An 18399-nucleotide genomic window follows, 5' to 3' on the forward strand; every position below is an offset into this window, starting at 1 on the left:
GCAGCGGGCTCTGATTACACTAGGCAGTGTGGCCTTAGTTAGACTTGACCACAGTGTGGCTGCCACGTGTGGTCATAACCAATGAAGAGGCTTTTGCAGTCCCACACCACTGATATCTTCCTGGCTGCAGTGGTTATGTGTTGTGCACACTGCTGCAGCCAGTCGCTGGCCTCTGCAGTATGAGGCATGTCACCACAGTTGCCAGAAAAAACTAACACCAGTGGAGAGGAGTGTCACATTATGCTGGAAACAGCAGGGTAGAAAATGAGTAAGGGCTGATTCACACGACCATATCTATTTTGCGGTCTTCAAATCGTGGATCTGCAAAATACAGATGTGGTCCGTGTGTGCCCCATTAAGAAAAATATGTATTCTTGTCCATGAAATGGCTTGGGTTCACGGATGCGAACAGCACATAGATGACGTGTGTGCAGTCCGCGTTTTTGCATCCCTATAGAAATGAATTAGAAAAGTAAAGTTTGGACGCGGACTGAAAATGCGGCTGTGGGAATGGGCCATTTCATTTCCACATCTGTGAAAATATCAGTCCGTGGTGATGTCCATAAAGAATCCATGTTTTATTTTTTTAACCCTCTGTGTTGTCCATGATTTTTACGAACCCATAGACTTCAATGGGCGTGTTTGGGCCGCAACGTGCACCAAAGTAGAGCATGCCTCCGTGATTTTTATTTTCACTGACCCACGGTCAGTAACAAAAAATTTCTGATGTGTGAACGGACACATTGAAATAAATGGGTGCATCTGCTGCCCATGGAGAAATGCAGACCGCACGCATCAGTGAAAAATGGAAATGTGAACGAGGCCTAAGTGTGTGCCCGCCCCCTCCTCCCCCACTACTGCTGCTGCCTTTTTTTTTTCCCCCTCCTCTGACAACCCCTTTTAAAATCAATTGTATGTAAAGAGACTTTTACGCTGGGTTCACACCTGAGCGTTTTACAGCGCGTTTGAACGCGCTGAAAAACGCCCTACGCTCAAAAAAGTGCTTCTTTGGGGCATTTTGTCGCGCGTTCCCGTACTTAGACTTTTGGGAACGCGCGACAATGGGCGTTCGCTTGTCTCTGTGTGCGCGATTGTAAACGCCGGTACAATCGCGCATACAGAGTGCTCCTTTCAGAACGCTCAGGTGTGAACACAGGGTTATATGGGGCAGGGCCCCAGCTGACAAATGAGCAAATGCTTGTTTGGCTGACACCCCCCCTCCCCTTTAATAAGCAGGTATGTGCTTCTGACAGTAATGAAATAATAAAAATGTATTTATATAGCCCCACCATATTCTGCAGCGCTTTACAAATTCATAGGGTTCATATACAAAACAAAGTAAATGGCTAATATGCAACGGAAACACTAGGGGTCAGGGACCGTCTGTGCTCCATTGATCACTTACTGTACCGGTGATAGGTCTACGTACATGGAGTGAAACAAGCTCCTACTGGCTTCAGTGGGTGTTTGTTACAGGCCCGAACTCTGCACATTTCCAAAAATCTAAAGGCTGTGTTCACACTTTGCGGTCGCAGTAAAACTGCTGCAGTTTCTCACTTCAGGAAATGATGGCCTTGACGTGGCAGCACGGCCTTACATAGGGACTTGGTGTGAACCCCCATGGACAGAAACTGTACATGTCTTCTACTTGGTTTCTGGGCTTGATCCAGACAGATGAAGGCTGAGGTTCTGGGCTATTTCTATCAAGCACGGACACGTCACCATATACTGGTATATTCTACAGGCGGCTGAATCTCTCTCTCATTAATATTTTAATTCCACTGTCAGTAATTGAATGGAGATTGGCAGGTAAATCTCAGGCCTTGATGTTTGTGCTCTGACCTGGTGACTCATCTTCACGCTGCCTTGTCACGTGGGGTCTGGTGGGTGGGCGTACTGCTCACCGGTGTCTGCTGGGTCCTGTGTCACCCGGGTGCGTTGTGTGTCATGGACCGCTGACTGTATCTGTAATTTTGCCCTTTTTCGTAGCCTTGGAGTTTTCCTCTTGTAGTTATTCATTGATGATTTATGTCGGCATGTGTTATATGTGTTACACGTCTATGTTTCAGTAGTGACTCCTCAGAATGACCGAAACAGATGTTCCTTAATTTTCATTCAGCGTTACAAGCTTCCGGTTACTTTGGGAAAGTGAGATTTCACCTTAGTCTGTGTTAGGGCACGGTCTCATGTTGCGAAGCGGCAAGTTGGCACCAGATGGTGCGGATTTTGTGGAGGAAATCCAGTGGGTTTGCAGCCACTGGGGGTTTGACAATTTGTTTTTATTTTTATTTATTTTTTATGCCAGTTTTTGGCATCTGCAGTCATAATAAATGGCCCTCCCCTTGTGTTTTTGAGTGCGGTTCCGTTTCAGAGATTGTTTTCCTATAGTGAAGAGCTTTTGGTGGCAGTATTTTTTTTATATTTTTCCCGCATTTATTTCCCAAATCTGCAGAATCTGTAGGAGTTAGACCTAAAAGGCCTGCATTTAGTAAATGCAGGCCTTTTGTTGTAAATTTCACCAAAACTTGCCCCTGTTTAGGGCGGTTATTGATGCGTTTACTTTTATTAGAATTCATAGCGCCTAGCTCGTCGAGGGGGATGGCTTAACTGGAACTGTTGCCCAAATTGCAAAAAAAAAAATCTCCAAACTTGTGCCCCAATTCTATTCGGCTACAAAGTTTGCCAGTCAACAGGTTGTATAAATAAGGTTAAAGGGGTAATACTATGATTGGTGTAAAAAAAATTAAAAAATTCTGACATCATATAGTACATCACACTACCTTTTTAAACTAAAGCTAGAACCAACCCTGTACCTCACCTGGGTCCCGAGATGTCCTCATTCGTTGCTCCAATCGTTTTACTAGATTTTTTTTTTTCAGGCTGACTGCTCAGGGGACGTGTCCTTTCTGCTGCAGCTCTCTCCCGCTAGCTGACAGAAGATGTGGCAGGGGACAGTTGATGATTTAGACTGAGCGCGTGTGACCAATTGAAGTGAACAAGAAATAAGGAAAAGAACAAACAGCATTTGGCGCTGTACAGATACATTTCATTGGCTATACAAAAAAAATGTATACCTACAATTACAAACTTATTCAGATCCAGGCGCTGGTGTGAAAAATGTAGAATATTTTTTGTGTCACAACCCCTTTAATTGTCTAGCTCTGCTCCAGTGTATCATCCAGTCTGAGCCATTTTGATAAATTTGGTGCATGTCTAGACGGCCCGTCCTATTAGTTTTTTTTCATTACCGAGCAGCAATCGAAGATTTAGGCTACTTTCACACTAGCGGCAGGACGGATCCGACAGGCTGTTCACCCCGTCGGATCCGTCCTGCTGCTATTTCGCCGGATAGGCCGCTCCGTCCCCATTGACTATAATGGGGGCGGAGCTCCGGTGCAGCACTGCGAGAGGCTGTTGGACATGTCGTAGTTTTAGTCTAGCGGCCTTTCGCCATGCACTGCCGTGCTGCACCGGAGCTCTGCTCCCGTCCCCATTATAGTCAATGGAGGCGGAGCGGCGGCACGGCGAAATAGTGGTAGGATGGATCCGACGGGGTGAACAGCCTGTCGGATCCGTCCTGCCGCTAGTGTGAAAGTACACTTAGTGAGTTGTTTGCATTCAATTGCACAAAACAATAATTGCTAAATAGTATCTTTGCTGCTTGCTTGATACTGCGATCGGTGCTCATTCGCTCCTGGAGCATTGAGGCCTCGTGCACACGACGCAAGTGTTTAGCGATCTGCAGACCGCGGATGTTAAAAACACAGATGCTAGCCGTGTGCACGCTGCGTCGTGGTGCAGATCCATTGGCTTTAAAGGGTCCATGGGCCACCCGTTGTGAAGCACAGGACATGTCCCATCTTGTGCGGAAGCCCTTTGTGCCGCAGTTCACTTAGATGAAACCTTACAGGAACAACTGGCAGATTTCTGATAGGTTGAGTGGATTTGAAGGCGACTAACGCAAAACTTTCAGGCAGATTTGTCTGATCCATGGAAAACTAACTATTGTTCTTTGCTGTAACGTGCAATGATTTGTTGCGCAACACAAGTTTACAGCTGCAGGACCCTAGGATACGGAGGTGCTCCAGGGGCCCTCCGTATCTTGTGGCAGTTTTTCCGTGGTAACTTTCAGGGAAAGCTCTGCCCCCGCGGGAAGCTGCATCTCGGCACTCAGGACCCGGACGCTGTTGGAGCAGATGGCGCGTGGACATCCTTGAATAAAGGCTCTGATACGCGGCCTTTCTATACGACAGGAGGACGGCCACTTTCGGGGGAGGCGCGAAGTGTGACGTACTTCCAGAAGCACGCGAGAATCGTGCTTCCGGTCCTGCGGTATTTAAAAGCCTCTGTAGTGGCAGGAACCTTGAAGCATATGCCGCTCTGCTGCGATCTGGAATGGATTGTCTGGCATCAATGGAGGTCTTGTGACATCTCTAGATTTTTGCGACTGTGGCATCATCCGTTGTGACACAATTGATGATTAGAACAAATGTCACACGTTTTTTGATGACACTCCCGGTCATCGTGCCGTGCAGCAGTACATAACGCGTCACGGCATTCGCAATGGTGGTTTGTATTTATCATTTTACCAGCCTCCTTGCAGTTTGCCCTCAAGGAGTCTCACCTCTGACAACCTCTTAACTCTTGCACAACTGACACTCCAGGTGAAGTCACTTCAGTACATGGGTGCGTGCTAGGGTCATTCATCTATTTCCTGAGCAGCTAAAACGGTTCTGTTTCTGTGAATGAGCCTGTGCGTACATCAGCCTCCACAATCACACGTTTATGTTAAATCGGCTTGGTGGGTACACTCGGCACCACTGCCCTCTGGGAGTTTTACTGGAAGACTGATGAATGAGGCCCGATCATCATCACCCCCCTCCCGTACAGTCCGCACAAGGGAGCCAGGGGTCTGTAGTCACCTACCATAGAGAAACTTATGATAAAATTGACTACTGGGTGTTTCCCTGCACCCTTAGGTCCTATTCACATGACCATAGGGCATTTGTGCCTATGCTGTGGACCGCAAACCGCAGCTCTGCAAAACACGGGCATCAACAGTGTGAACTAGGGCTGCAGTAAACAATCATTTGAGAAATTGAGTATTCTATCGATTACTTTTACGATGAATCAAGTACTCTAATAAGAAAAAATGAATTAATAGACTGTTTTCCATTATAAAAACTCAGACCCAGTGCCATCAGCTCCACTATCCACCAGTGCTATCAGCTCCTCCATTGCCATGTCCTCCCCCAGTGCCTCATGCCATCAACCTACTCCCCCAGTGCCATCTGCCCCTCCTTGCCATCCATTGCCATGCCCCCCTCCTTCAGTGCCATGTCCCAAGCACCAGTGAAATAAAATACTTACCTTTCTTGTAGGGGCGCGGCTCCACAGCTCCTCCATCTTCTCCGCGCGCTGCACTGTTGTCCTCGCGTCAGATAGCGCCGGGTCATAGTGCACGTAAGTGCGCACTATGACCTGATGATGTGTCAGGATCCAGTGCGGTACGGGCCGGCGGGTGACCACTGAGCGATAATAGTAAGCGCTTCACTCCTGCTCCATGGTCACGTTTTTTTGTCGAATTACTCGATTCAATCGAGTAATCGTTTCAGCCCCGATGTGAACGTCTCCTCACTGTTCAGATCCATTGACTTTAATGGGTCCGAGATACGGCAAAAGATAGCACATGTCTTGTCTTTTGAGGAGGAGCGGAGGCACAGAGCCGGAAGCCCACGGAAACACATGGCTCTTTGGTTGTGTGAATGGGGACTTATACTGTCCGGTCGGTACTGTCCGTGTATTTCCCACATTACACGTTATGTAGAGGTTGTCAGAGCCCTGTACGAGCAGTTTTATGCTGTGCACAGAGACCCGTGTGTATCTCTACACAAGACTCTTTGATTCGGAGCAGCGTATCGGCGCAGCCTTTGTGGAGTCTGACCAGTCCCTGCCACCCGCAGGAGTCCTCTGGCTGTCCTTAGACCAGATACGCTGCAGATTTTCCGCTGTGTGTGGCCGTGCCCTAGTAATATAGTCCGTGCAATATCAGTAATGCAAGGTTTTTATATAGACTGTATGTAAAAGGTGGACAGATGCTATCCGGTTTGGGTCTTACTGCCTGTGTTTGCCTTGGGTTATGTTGTAAAATGTCATTGGTTTCCCGTGGATTCAGCGTGAGGCCTGGAGTCTGGCGGCCTCTCCGTCAGGCTGTTTGGATCATTAATGGGTTTGTTTTGGCTGTCACGGTCGCTGTGTTGGCAGATGGGAGGATGGCGATATTTCTGGAACTGGTTGTGCTGTTTTATAACTTAAAATGGCAGGTCTAAAATGGGCTTCCTGGCGTCCTTACTGAGTCCAGTCTTGTGGTTCCCCCGATAGATTGGTCTGGATAAACAGTTTTGGTTTTCTACAGGATGGGCCATGAATGAGACAGTCGAGGCGTCGGCTCATGGTGGCGCTTATGTGACGTAATGCTAGCACCAGAACTACACAGCTCCTTTACTTGAGTGGGAGCCGCATTGCAGTAACCAGCTCCATTAACTGTACGCAGTGGACGGAGCTGTAGTTCTGATGCTGGACTGACTACAGAACAACTGATCAGCGCGTGTTAAACCGTTAGCCACCAATGTCAGATAGGTGCAGTTCCCACCTGGGACCTGCTTCTATGTCCAGAATGGGACCCCTAAAGTGAGGGGAGAGCCGCTGTGCATGCACGCTCACCCTCTATTCACCACTATGGGGGTTCCGAAAATAGCTAAGTATGCACACTCAGCTATTTTAGGAAGTCTCATAGCAGTGGTGAGGACGCGGCACGTACCTGGTGTGCTATCCTTCACTTTGGGGAGGCCCGTTGTGTAGATGGGAGTGGATCCTAGAAGCGGGACCCGCATCTTTCTGACATTTCTGGCATACCCTAGCAATATTCCATAAATGTTGAGATGGGACAACACCTTTTTAAAGGGTATCTGTCACCACATACCTAGAAATGAAACCTTCTGACTGTCTATACGGGCCTTCATCAGTGAAACAAAATGCCCTTGGTCCCATGTTGACATGTGGCCTTAATAAGCCTTTGTAATTTTTGCAAATGACCCCTTAGGTGCAAGAGGGAGTTGCTGGTGCACCCAGAATTCTAGTCACTGTCTTTTGGTGAGATTTCTGGTCCAGGCATGATTATGTCTACATTGCCTGGTGCTGTCCTTTAAAAATGGGGGGGTGGAGGGGCACGGCCAACACAAAGTGACAGGAGCTTCGGGTGCAACAGCATCTCCTGTGTTGCACCTAGGGGCTCATTTGCATAAACTATAATGGCTTAATACTCTGAATTGGGGCCACATATGAACCTGGAACCAAGTGCAGTTTCTTCAACTGATAAGCGCACATCTACACAGTCTGAAGGTTTTATCCACAGTAATGCAGTGACAGATTCCCTTTAAGGTCAAGTGTGCATAAAGCCACAGCGCCAAGAGGTATTTAAAGAGTTTATCCAATTTCAGAAACACCCCTTCCCGTGTGCCAGGTCCGTCACAAGTAATATACTTGCCCCGCTCATGGTTCCCGCACTGCCGCCGATGCTTCTCCCTGCACACTGATGAAAACATCCGCGCAGCCAATGGGGGACGGGGACGAGCCTCCCTAGCATCGCGGGTGACGCTAGGGAGGTTTGTCCCCGCCTGCCATTGGCTGCTTCCCCTTCCCCGACACTGGATGATTTCCTCTGTGTGCAGGGAGAAGCAGCAGCGGTGTGGGGAAGAAGTCGCAGAGTCTGCCGCAACCTGGTGTGCGACAGAATCTGCCTCAGATATACGTCACAAAAGTAGCGTATATTTGTCTGTAAATGACCTCCATGGTCGGTAAACAGATTACAACACATCAAAGGGATCTTATTGTTCTAAGTTAAGAGAAGGGTGGAAACATTACTCAAAAATTTCTAAGACCTTTAATGTACCATGGAGCACAGTGAAGATGGTCATCAAAAAGTAGATGGAATACGCCACAAAAGCTACAGTACTAAGGACTGGACATTCCTCAAAAATGAACACAAAAAAAAATGTGCTGCCAAGAGGCCTATAGAGACATTAAAGGAGCTGCAGGAATTTCTGACATCGGTCGTGTGCTGCATGTGACCACAATCTCTCGTCTTCTTAGGTCTGGGCTTTGGGGTAGGGTGGAAGACAGCCTTTTCTCACAGAAGAAAACATCCAAGACTGGCTATGTTTTGCCAAAGGCATGTGAGAAAACTGTTCTGGTCTGATGAGACCAAGGCTGAACTTTTTGGCCATAATTTCAAAAGGTATGCGTGGTGGTAAGCAGACACTGTGCATCCCCAAAAGAACTCCATCCCCACAGTGAAGCATGGTGGAGGCAGATGCTTTGGGGCTGTTCCTGCAGCTGGAACTGGGGCTTCAGTCAAGGTGAACAGTTCCAAATATCGGTAAATTTTGACACAAAACCTTCAGCCTCAGCACGAGAATGGCTTCGCCAGAAGATCAAGGTTTTAAGCCGGAGCCCAGACCTGAGTCCAATCTGTGGGTTGAGCTGAAGAGGGCTGTGCCCAGCAGATGCCCTCACAATCTGTCAGACTTGCAGCGCTTTTGCAAAGAAGAGTGGGCCAAGATTGCCAAGTAAAAAAGACGTGCCATGCTAATAGACTCCTAACCAAAAAGACTAGGTACTGGCATGTTTGCTGCCGCTCCATTCATTTCTACAGGAATTCCTGAGATAGCTGAGTGCTGTAATCGGCTATCTCCGGAACTCCCATGGAAATGAATGGAGCGGCCATGTGTGACGGGCTGCTCCTTTCATTTTAGGGGGGCTGCAGGTAGTACGAGGCTCCCATTCTTGTGATTGGTGGTGTTGCTACTGCTTATAGTTATACCCTATCCTGTGGAACAACCAGAATACCCCTTTAAGGGGGTTTTCTGGAAAGTTCGTTACCAAGTGAATAGTGTGAGGGCCACACTCTACTTGTCAAAGGTCCTTCTTATCTGCAACTCGGAGAACCTCTTTAGGCTGGATGTGACTGAAATGCTGTGGTTTTCCCTAAACTTTTTCACTCTCATGTAGATGCACCCTTAGGGCCAGTTTAGGCTGCTTTCACACTAGCGTTCGGGTTTCCGTTCGTGAGCTCCGTTTGAAGGAGCTCACGAGCGGACCCGAACGCAGCCGTCCAGCCCTGATGCAGTCTGAATGGAGGCGGATCCGCTCAGACTGCATCAGTCTGGCGGCGTTCAGCCTCCGCTCCGCTCGCCTCCGCACGGACAGGCGGACAGCTGAACGCTGCTTGCAGCGTTCGGGTGTCCGCCTGGCCGTGCGGAGGCGTGCGGATCCGTCCAGACTTACAATGTAAGTCAATGGGGACGGATCCGTTTGAAGATGCCACAATGTGGCTCAATCTTCAAGCGGATCCGTCCCCCATTGACTTTACATTGAAAGTCTGGACGGATCCGTCCCAGGCTATTTTCACACTTAGCTTTTTTTAGCTAACATAATGCAGACGGATCCGTTCTGAACGGAGCCTCCGTCTGCATTATTATGGGCGGATCCGTTCAGAACGGATCCGCCCGAACGCTAGTGTGAAAGTAGCCTTACATGGAGTTTTTTTTTTTTGTGAGATTTTCCTGCAGGGTTTTCAGGCAAAGCCAGAAGTGGGCTTGACAGAAAACTGTAAATATAAAGGGAAGGACTTGTACTTCTCCACCCTGCTGGATCCACTTCTGGCTTTGGCTGAAAAATCTACCTAAAAATCTCTGTGTGCACTCTCCCTTAAAGTTTATCCATTAAAGGGGTTGTCTCCTCATGGACAATGGGGGCTTGTCACTAGATTATGTCCCCATTGTCTTATGGGTGTGGGTCCCACCGCTGAGACCCGCACCTGTATCGAGAACGGAACCCTGCGCATGCCCAGCCGCACTCCATTCTTTTTCTATGGGGCCGGTGAAAGCGCTGGCTTGACTATTTCCGTTGGCCCCATAGAAATGAATGAATGGGAGTGGGGGCCACGCATGCACGGTACGCTCCCATTCACTTCTATGGGCAGCCGGCTTGGTGGTGGCCGGACCAGAGTCCTCCAGCCACCACCTTGCAGGGCTTCGTTCTCGATTATAGGGGTGGGACCTGCACCTATAAGACAATGAGGACATATCCTAGCGATATGCCCCCATTGTTCATGAGGAGACAACCCTATGTGAGGACAGCATAGTATGGGGGAGATAGGTCCACTCTCCTGTTGTGTAAGGCCAGCATTGTACGGGGACGGCTCTGCTCCCAAAAGTTTATATAGCACAAAAGTATTATTCTGTTTGTCTGCTAAGAGCAATCAAAGAATACTCCGGACACAGAAGTTAATGAGAGGAGTATTCTTGAGGGCAAAAACCCCTCTGTCCCTCTCTGCACCCATTGTCCATCTCAGCAGTGACAGACAGCCCGATTCACTGTACAGAGGATTGGAGGAACGTCCCCCTTTAAATACTAAAGGCACCAGACTCTCATCATCTTCAGTGAAGTCTTTGATTGCTCCCCCTTAGCCAGACTGTACTTTTTATATCAGTCATATTGGCAAATAGGAGTGAATCTGTGCCCAAACTGGGTACCATGGTCTAATTTTGATCAGCTTTAAAATTACATGTTTGTTTTTTGTTTTTGTTACCCATCCGGCAGTAGTAATTTATTTTATTTTTTATTTTTAGGTTAAGAGAAGTTTCTGAAAAACTGAATAAATACAACTTAAGCAGGTAAGTGTGTTGGCTTAAAGGGGCACATCCTTGAGAAAGGGGTATTATTTTTAAAGGGATTGTCCACTATAATATTACTAGGTGCATGTGTTAGGAGCAGTACATAATGGCAACTAGTAATAGGCATTATTAAACCATTGGCGCCAGTGTCTGATGATTTAATATGTCTAATCCGTGTTTATTATCTTACCAGCTTGCTGGCGCTGCGGTCCCAGAATGACCGCAGATGGAGGATCAAGTGACCAGTCCTGTCCATCAACGGCCTTCTTTTTCTTCACTGTGGACAGACAGGGGAATTAGCGCATGCGCATTCTGAGGCTGTGTGGAGGCTGGTCACATGACCCTCAATCAGCCCCGACAGGCAGATAAGAGGACTCCCTAATAAACAGGAATTAGACATGTTAAACCAGCAGATGCTGGTGCTTATGGTTTACTGAGGCTTATTAGGCGCTATTATGTATACAACGTAAAACAACCACACCTCTACCAAGTGGTAATAAATAAAGGTACATACATTACTGGAGTGCACCAAAAGCTAGACGAGCCCCAAAACAAGAAACCGTGCACACATCCCAATGAGGTTAAAAAGAATATGTACTTTATTAGGATATCTTATACATATATGTTAAAATACATGAAAATGAGTGTCCCTGCTTAAATAGGACCACATTCCCTGAGTGTACAAGCGGAATACGTGTGCAACAATAGGATCCACAGAATTACAGCTCTATATGTATACAGAACAAATATTCAGTTATGAGGTCTAAAGATATAGTAAAGAACATTAGATAACTACATGAGGAGTGTATGTGTATGTGTGTGTATGTATGTATATATATATATATATATATATATATATATATATATATATATATATATATATATATTTTTATATTGAATGTGACTGCTTCTTGTAATGCTCACCGCTGCAATGTTAACGACAAGCAAGTAAACAATGAAGGGAAAGCTACGTCGGCATGGAGCTCAGCCTTCTCTTCAACTCCGCTGATCTGATATTGGTGACCTATCCGTAGGATAGGTCATCGATACAAAAATATCTTGGAAAACCCCCTTTAACTCGCCATCTAATTACATGGCACATGACACTTGTGCTTCCCAACCCAAAACACATCCACGCTATGAACAGCGCGCACAGGAAGGAACAAGCGAGGGCGCCAAAACACGTTCACATGCTCCAAACCTGGGCATGCCTATCTGACAAGGAAGGAGAAGGGATGTCTGGGTCTCCGGTGCACACGCACACAGTGAGTCATGCTGAACACGACATGTTGAAGTAGGGCAGGAAGAATGGATGTGTGTGTGTATATAAAAGGGTAAATCAAGAACTGCTAAAGTGCACATCCTATTTGACCAATGTATAATAAAAATAATGATAAATGTAATGTGAAAAGTGTGTGGACAATTCAATACACAGAATGAAAAAATAACTGAAAATAATGACTATTAAGAATGGAAAAGAATTAATAATATGACATGACAGATTATAAAATTAATAAATGTGAAATAAAAAACAATGGTGAATGTAAATATAAAAAATGAGAAATTTTTTTGGGGGGGCAAAGAATAATGTGAAATTGGTAATATATTGTATATTTTTTTTCCAAAATGTGTAAGCAGTAAAGGAGTAATAACTTAGACGGGTCCCTCACAGATAATATACTCACTTCGCTCCTGGTCAGAGCACTGCCGCTACTGCTTCTCCCTGTACACAGATGAATACAATCTGTGAGGGGCCCGGCACATGGGGGGGGGGGGGGGGGGGGGGGGCGGGGCTGTTTCAGAAACTTGATAACCGCTTTAATTATTAAACCAAAGTAAATAGAACAAGAAATATGTTGAAAAATGTAAATGCCAAACAAAACTTGCGTATACAAGCAAAATGCAAGTAAAAAAATAAAATAAAATTGTAAATAAAATAAATGAAAATTGACATACAGGTCCTTCTAAAAAAAATTAGCATATTGTGATAAAGTTCATTATTTTCTGTAATGTACTGATAAACATTAGACTTTCATATATTTTAGATTCATTACACATGAACTGAAGTAGTTCAAGCCTTTTATTGTTTTAATATTGATGATTTTGGCATACAGCTCATGAAAACCCCAAATTCCTATCTCTAAAAATTAGCATATCATGAAAAGGTTCTCTAAACGAGCTATTAACCTAATCATCTGAATCAACTAATTAATTCTAAACACCTGCAAAAGATTCCTGAGGCTTTTAAAAACTCCCAGCCTGGTTCATTACTCAAAACCGCAATCATGGGTAAGACTGCCGACCTGACTGCTGTCCAGAAGGCCATCATTGACACCCTCAAGCAAGAAGGTAAGACGCAGAAAGAAATTTCTGAACGAATAGGCTGTTCCCAGAGTGCTGTATCAAGGCACCTCAGTGGGAAGTCTGTGGGAAGGAAAAAGTGTGGCAGAAAACGCTGCACAACGAGAAGAGGTGACCGGACCCTGAGGAAGATTGTGGAGAAGGACCGATTCCAGACCTTGGGGGGAACCTGCGGAAGCAGTGGACTGAGTCTGGAGTAGAAACATCCAGAGCCACCATGTACAGGCGTGTGCAGGAAATGGGCTACAGGTGCCGCATTCCCCAGGTCAAGCCACTTTTGAACCAGAAACAGCAGCAGAAGCGCCTGACCTGGGCTACAGAGGAGCAGCACTGGACTGTTGCATGTCATTCGGAAATCAAGGTGCCAGAGTCTGGAGGAAGACTGGGGAGAGGGAAATGCCAAAATGCCTTAAGTCCAGTGTCAAGTACCCACAGTCAGTGATGGTCTGGGGTGCCATGTCAGCTGCTGGTGTTGGTCCACTGTGTTTTATCAAGGGCAGGGTCAATGCAGCTAGCTATCAGGAGATTTTGGAGCACTTCATGCTTCCATCTGCTGAAAAGCTTTATGGAGATGAAGATTTCATTTTTCAGCACGACCTGGCACCTGCTCACAGTGCCAAAACCACTGGTAAATGGTTTACTGACCATGGTATTACTGTGCTCAATTGGCCTGCCAACTCTCCTGACCTGAACCCCATAGAGAATCTGTGGGATATTGGAAAGAGAAAGTTGAGAGACGCAAGACCCAACACTCTGGATGAGCTTAAGGCCGCTATGGAAGCATCCTGGGCCTCCATAACACCTCAGCAGTGCCACAGGCTGATTGCCTCCATGCCACGCCGCATTGAAGCAGTCATTTCTGCAAAAGGATTCCTGACCAAGTATTGAGTGCATAACTGAACATAATTATTTGAAGGTTGACTTTTTTTGTATTAAAAACACTTTTCTTTTATTGGTCGGATTAAATATGCTAATTTTTTTAGATAGGAAATTTGGGTTTTCATGAGCTGTATGCCAAAATCATCAATATTAAAACAATAAAAGGCTTGAACTACTTCAGTTGGTGTGTAATGAATCTAAAATATATGAAAGTCTAATGTTTATCAGTACATTACAGAAAATAATGAACTTTATCACAATATGCTAATTTTTTTAGAAGGACCTGTATAAAAATGTAGCTTCTCTTTGGCATCCTATCTTCATACCTCAGACAGGTTCCTGGTGTCATCAATCCTGACCCTCAATCACACATCAGATGCGATAATGAAAAATGTAATGTAAAAACTATATATATATATATATATATATATATATATATATATATATATATATATATATATATATATGATATTCCTTAAAAGTAATGACACATAAGAGACAACCAGGTGCGAAATAAAAAGGACAATCAGAGAAACACTGCAACCAAATATCTGACTCGATCCTCCAAATCCACACATTCCATCTGCAATAACTTCCTTTTTAAGTTTTCCACCTCGCCGGCCAAGACCAACATTGTGAATACTTCTTGCTCCAAATAATTTGGAGTCACAGCCACGATCGACTTCGAAAACAACTGCAAAGCATTTTAATTTACTTAAATCGGACTCCCCTCCGGCACCCTCTACATCACAAACGTATTCCCTTATCCAATCACTATCGCATAGTTCACGAGTAGTCATCTCCATGTATATTTTGGGGCAGATTGTATAATATTAACTTTTTGTGACACAGGTAAAATGCCATAAAACCCCATATGTCCAGGATCCAGGAGAGTCATAAGCCAGTGGAGTTATTAAAGTAGAACTCCTGGCAAAATGTTTATTCTCTGACCTGCTAGAAAGCGAGGTCATGTGACCAACTCTCTGATCTCCAACTGACACAGGACAGGAAGTCGGTTACATCTCTATTCATTCCTATGAGAGTGAGGCTCCCATATGAGTTCAGAAACTGACTTCCTGTCCACACATAAGATGCTGTGTCAGTTGGAGAGTCTGGTTGCTGGTCACATGACACAGCTGAGGATCAGAATGGAGGTTATAACTCACAAATACAGCCACTGGTAAGAATTACATTCACTACAGATTACACCATGTCCCGTTCTAACAGGTCAGAGAATAAAAAATTTTGTTGGTAGTAATTATTTAATGTTAGAACATGATATGCATCTCCCAAAAAGGCCAATTATACCAGAAAACCCTACCTGGTTTCACAGCCTAATTAACTTTGAACTAAATGATCTTTCAGGTTCTGAGACCATGTAAATGAGTTCAGTGGACTTGTTGGCGAAATCTGTGCTAACGTAGGATCAGAGCGTAAGAATAGGCAAAAATTTGCAAAGTATTTAGGCCCCATTCACACGTCCGCAATTTCGTTCCGCATTTTGCGCAACGAAATAGCTGACCCGTTTATTTCTATGGTAGACTCGCCCGATGCACAGGTAAGCCCTCACCTGTGCCTGGAGCCGGTCTGAAATCAATTGCAGTCATCAGGAGCAGGCAGTTCAGAGAACAGCCGCCCGGGGCCTTCATCGGGCTGTTCTCTGAACTGCCTGCTCTCGGTGACTGCATTTGATTTCAGACCGGTTCCCGGCACAGGTAAGGGCTTACCTGTGCATCGCCGGACGGGTGAGTCTACCTCCCTAAAGCTAGCATCCCGCATATGTTCGCTGGCCAACACTGCGAACTAACCATCACTAGTTACCAGCACTCTGAGTTTCCAAATAACTCAGCCTCTCATGTGTGGACAGGAAGTCAATTTCTCTATGTATTCCTATGGGAGCATCAATGAAAGCTCCATTAATTCCCTGGCGCTGTACATCCAGATGGGCTTACACAAATATAAAAATACAATAAACTATTAACAGACGGGTACAGTGGGGTGAAGGACCCTGCCCGCAAGAGCTTACAATCTATAAGGTATTTACGGTGTGTGTGTAAAATATATATATATAATTTTATTTTTTTTCATATAAACATTTGATATATAGAAAAAAATTCTATATACTACTTATATAGCTAATCACCAATAGGTCAAATGCTGCTACAGTTGCTGTAACTGGGATACTCTATTCCTGTTATATAAGTACCACACAAAAAAAAGTAGATTCACAACCCATAGATTAAAAATATATAATGTTTATTCAAAAAATCAAAAATAACTGAAATTCTGTGGCTCCTATTATTGCACATGTATTTTGCTTATATACTCGGGGAATGCAGTCCTATTAATGCAGTGTGACTGATTTTAATGTTTTTGATATATATCCTAATAAAGTATGTATCCTTTTTAACCTTATTGGCACGTGTACACTTTTTTTTTTTTTTTTTTTTTGTTCTTGTTTTGAGGCTTAGCTGCCATTATGTGCAGCTAGTAATATGTACTGGCAAACTCCTTCAAAGGGTTTCTACCACCAGAAATACTGTTATGTAGCTGACTGACATTAGCGAGTCGTCCCTCCAGCCCGCACCGCTCCTGTTGATTGACGTGAAACTTCTCAGTATCGAGTACCAATTCCTGCGCCGTGCGCTTCTGTATTTGGCGCAGTAAGTGAATGCCGCGCTCCTGGTGCCGGCTTCCTCATTGTAATGTAGTTGGCGCAGTGAGGAAGCCGGCGCCGGGAGAATAGTGGCGCGGGAATTGGTACTCGATACTGAGAAGTTTCACGTCATTCAACAGGAGCGGGGCGGACTGGAGGGACGCGATGGGCGGCTGAAATGGTTAGTGGACGGAGCCCTCTAGGTGCTAATGACGCCCACATAGCACCTAGAGGCTCATTAGCATATCTATAAAAGTACGTTTTTAACAAAAACGGCTGCAGGAACTACTGTTAGAAACATACTGTTATGTAGTGCTGACATTAGCGAATTGCTAATGACAGTCAGCTACATAACAGTATTTCTGGTGGTAGAAACCCTTTAAACACACGTTAATATATAACATTAATATAAAATATTCTCACAGTCAACAGAAATAAGACCACCTAAATAGATGGGTAATTCATTGTGAGTTTACTGCTGCTGTGAAGGGAGGAAGTTATCTGAAGGGTACTCCTCATTATGATAGTAGGCGTAGAATTGGTTTGACAGTATGACAGCTCTATTGTTTTCTTGATAGACCTAGATACAGATATCCACAGAAGAGCTCCACATTGATTGCCTGACTGAGCGAGTTAAGCGAGACTCTGCTGTCCTAATAGTCCAAGCAATCAGTCAGGAATTACATATAATAGACACATGCCGTGCAGGTGGTTAATATGTGATACAATTTCTTGATGGAAGTGTCCGCTTTCTAGGACTTCCTGATACAGATCAGTAGAGCAGAGGGTTCCCCACAGTCTTGGGAAGGTCATGTAGTCTTTTTTCACCTTGAACACGACTGCAGCTTGTGCATAAACTCTTAAGCCATGTTCACATGTTGATAATTCTATCGGGATTGGGCCTCATGCATGCGACTGTGCGCCGTCTGTGCCCGTATTGTGGCACCGACTGTGTGCTTGTTGTCTGAGGACGCTTGAATGGGGTCCGCGATCCGCATCCAAAAGTAGCGAATGTCCGGCGGCACGGACAGAATACGCCCAGGAGCACTCCGTAGTGTTTCTGTGGGCGTCTGATCTGTGCCTCCATTCTGCACTGTATCTTCCGGATTGCGGACCCATTCACGACTGGTGCCCGTATATTGCGTACCCGCTGTTTAGGGCTGCAATACGAACCTGCTACGGTCATGTGCATGAGGCCTTTGGGTAAAGGTTTTGCTTACATTTTGCCGGCCTTCCCACACAGAGTACAAAATCCACATGGAATCATAAATGTGCTGCAGATGTTAGTCTATGACATGTCCATTATTGCCAGCGGCTCTGTGTCCCTACAGTGGGGTAATCCATGTGCGGATTTGTCTTTTCTTTTGTGTAAAAAAAAAAAAGTCTGACTGTGTGGCCTTGGAGGGTATTTTCACACATGGCAGATCCTACAAATCTGAATGGGGTTGTTTTTACAGCATGTGCATGCATTTCTGCAAGAAGTCGTGTGAACAACTCTTCATGTCACAGATTATCATGCAGAAAAACAGCAGTCCTAAGAGATTAGACAAATCTCATGTACACTTTGCTTTTTCATTCTGTGTGGAAATTGTTTTTGCGGCTTGGATGCGGACCCATTCACTTCAATGGAGCCGCAAAAGATGCGGACAGCACTCCATGTGCTTTCCGCATCCGTTGCTCCGTTCCGTGGTCTGCAAAAAAAACATAACCTGTCCTATTCTTGTCCGGTTTGCGGACAAGAGTAGGCAGTTATATTAATGGCTGTCC

General features: G+C 45.3%; 1 protein-coding gene across 8 annotated transcripts in view; it reads left to right on the forward strand.

The window, feature by feature from the left end:
* UBR5 (ubiquitin protein ligase E3 component n-recognin 5) overlaps positions 1 to 18399 on the forward strand; it is an 83655-nt gene that overhangs the window by 5230 nt on the left and 60026 nt on the right. For all 8 annotated transcript variants that reach the window (XM_044295848.1, XM_044295852.1, XM_044295856.1 and 5 more), the window contains exon 2: positions 10692 to 10736. In XM_044295848.1, coding sequence (XP_044151783.1) covers positions 10692 to 10736 — 45 coding nt within the window. The remainder of the gene's footprint in view (positions 1 to 10691; positions 10737 to 18399) is intronic.

Source organism: Bufo gargarizans, chromosome 5 (assembly GCF_014858855.1).
Source record: "Bufo gargarizans isolate SCDJY-AF-19 chromosome 5, ASM1485885v1, whole genome shotgun sequence".
Lineage (NCBI taxonomy): Eukaryota > Metazoa > Chordata > Amphibia > Anura > Bufonidae > Bufo > Bufo gargarizans.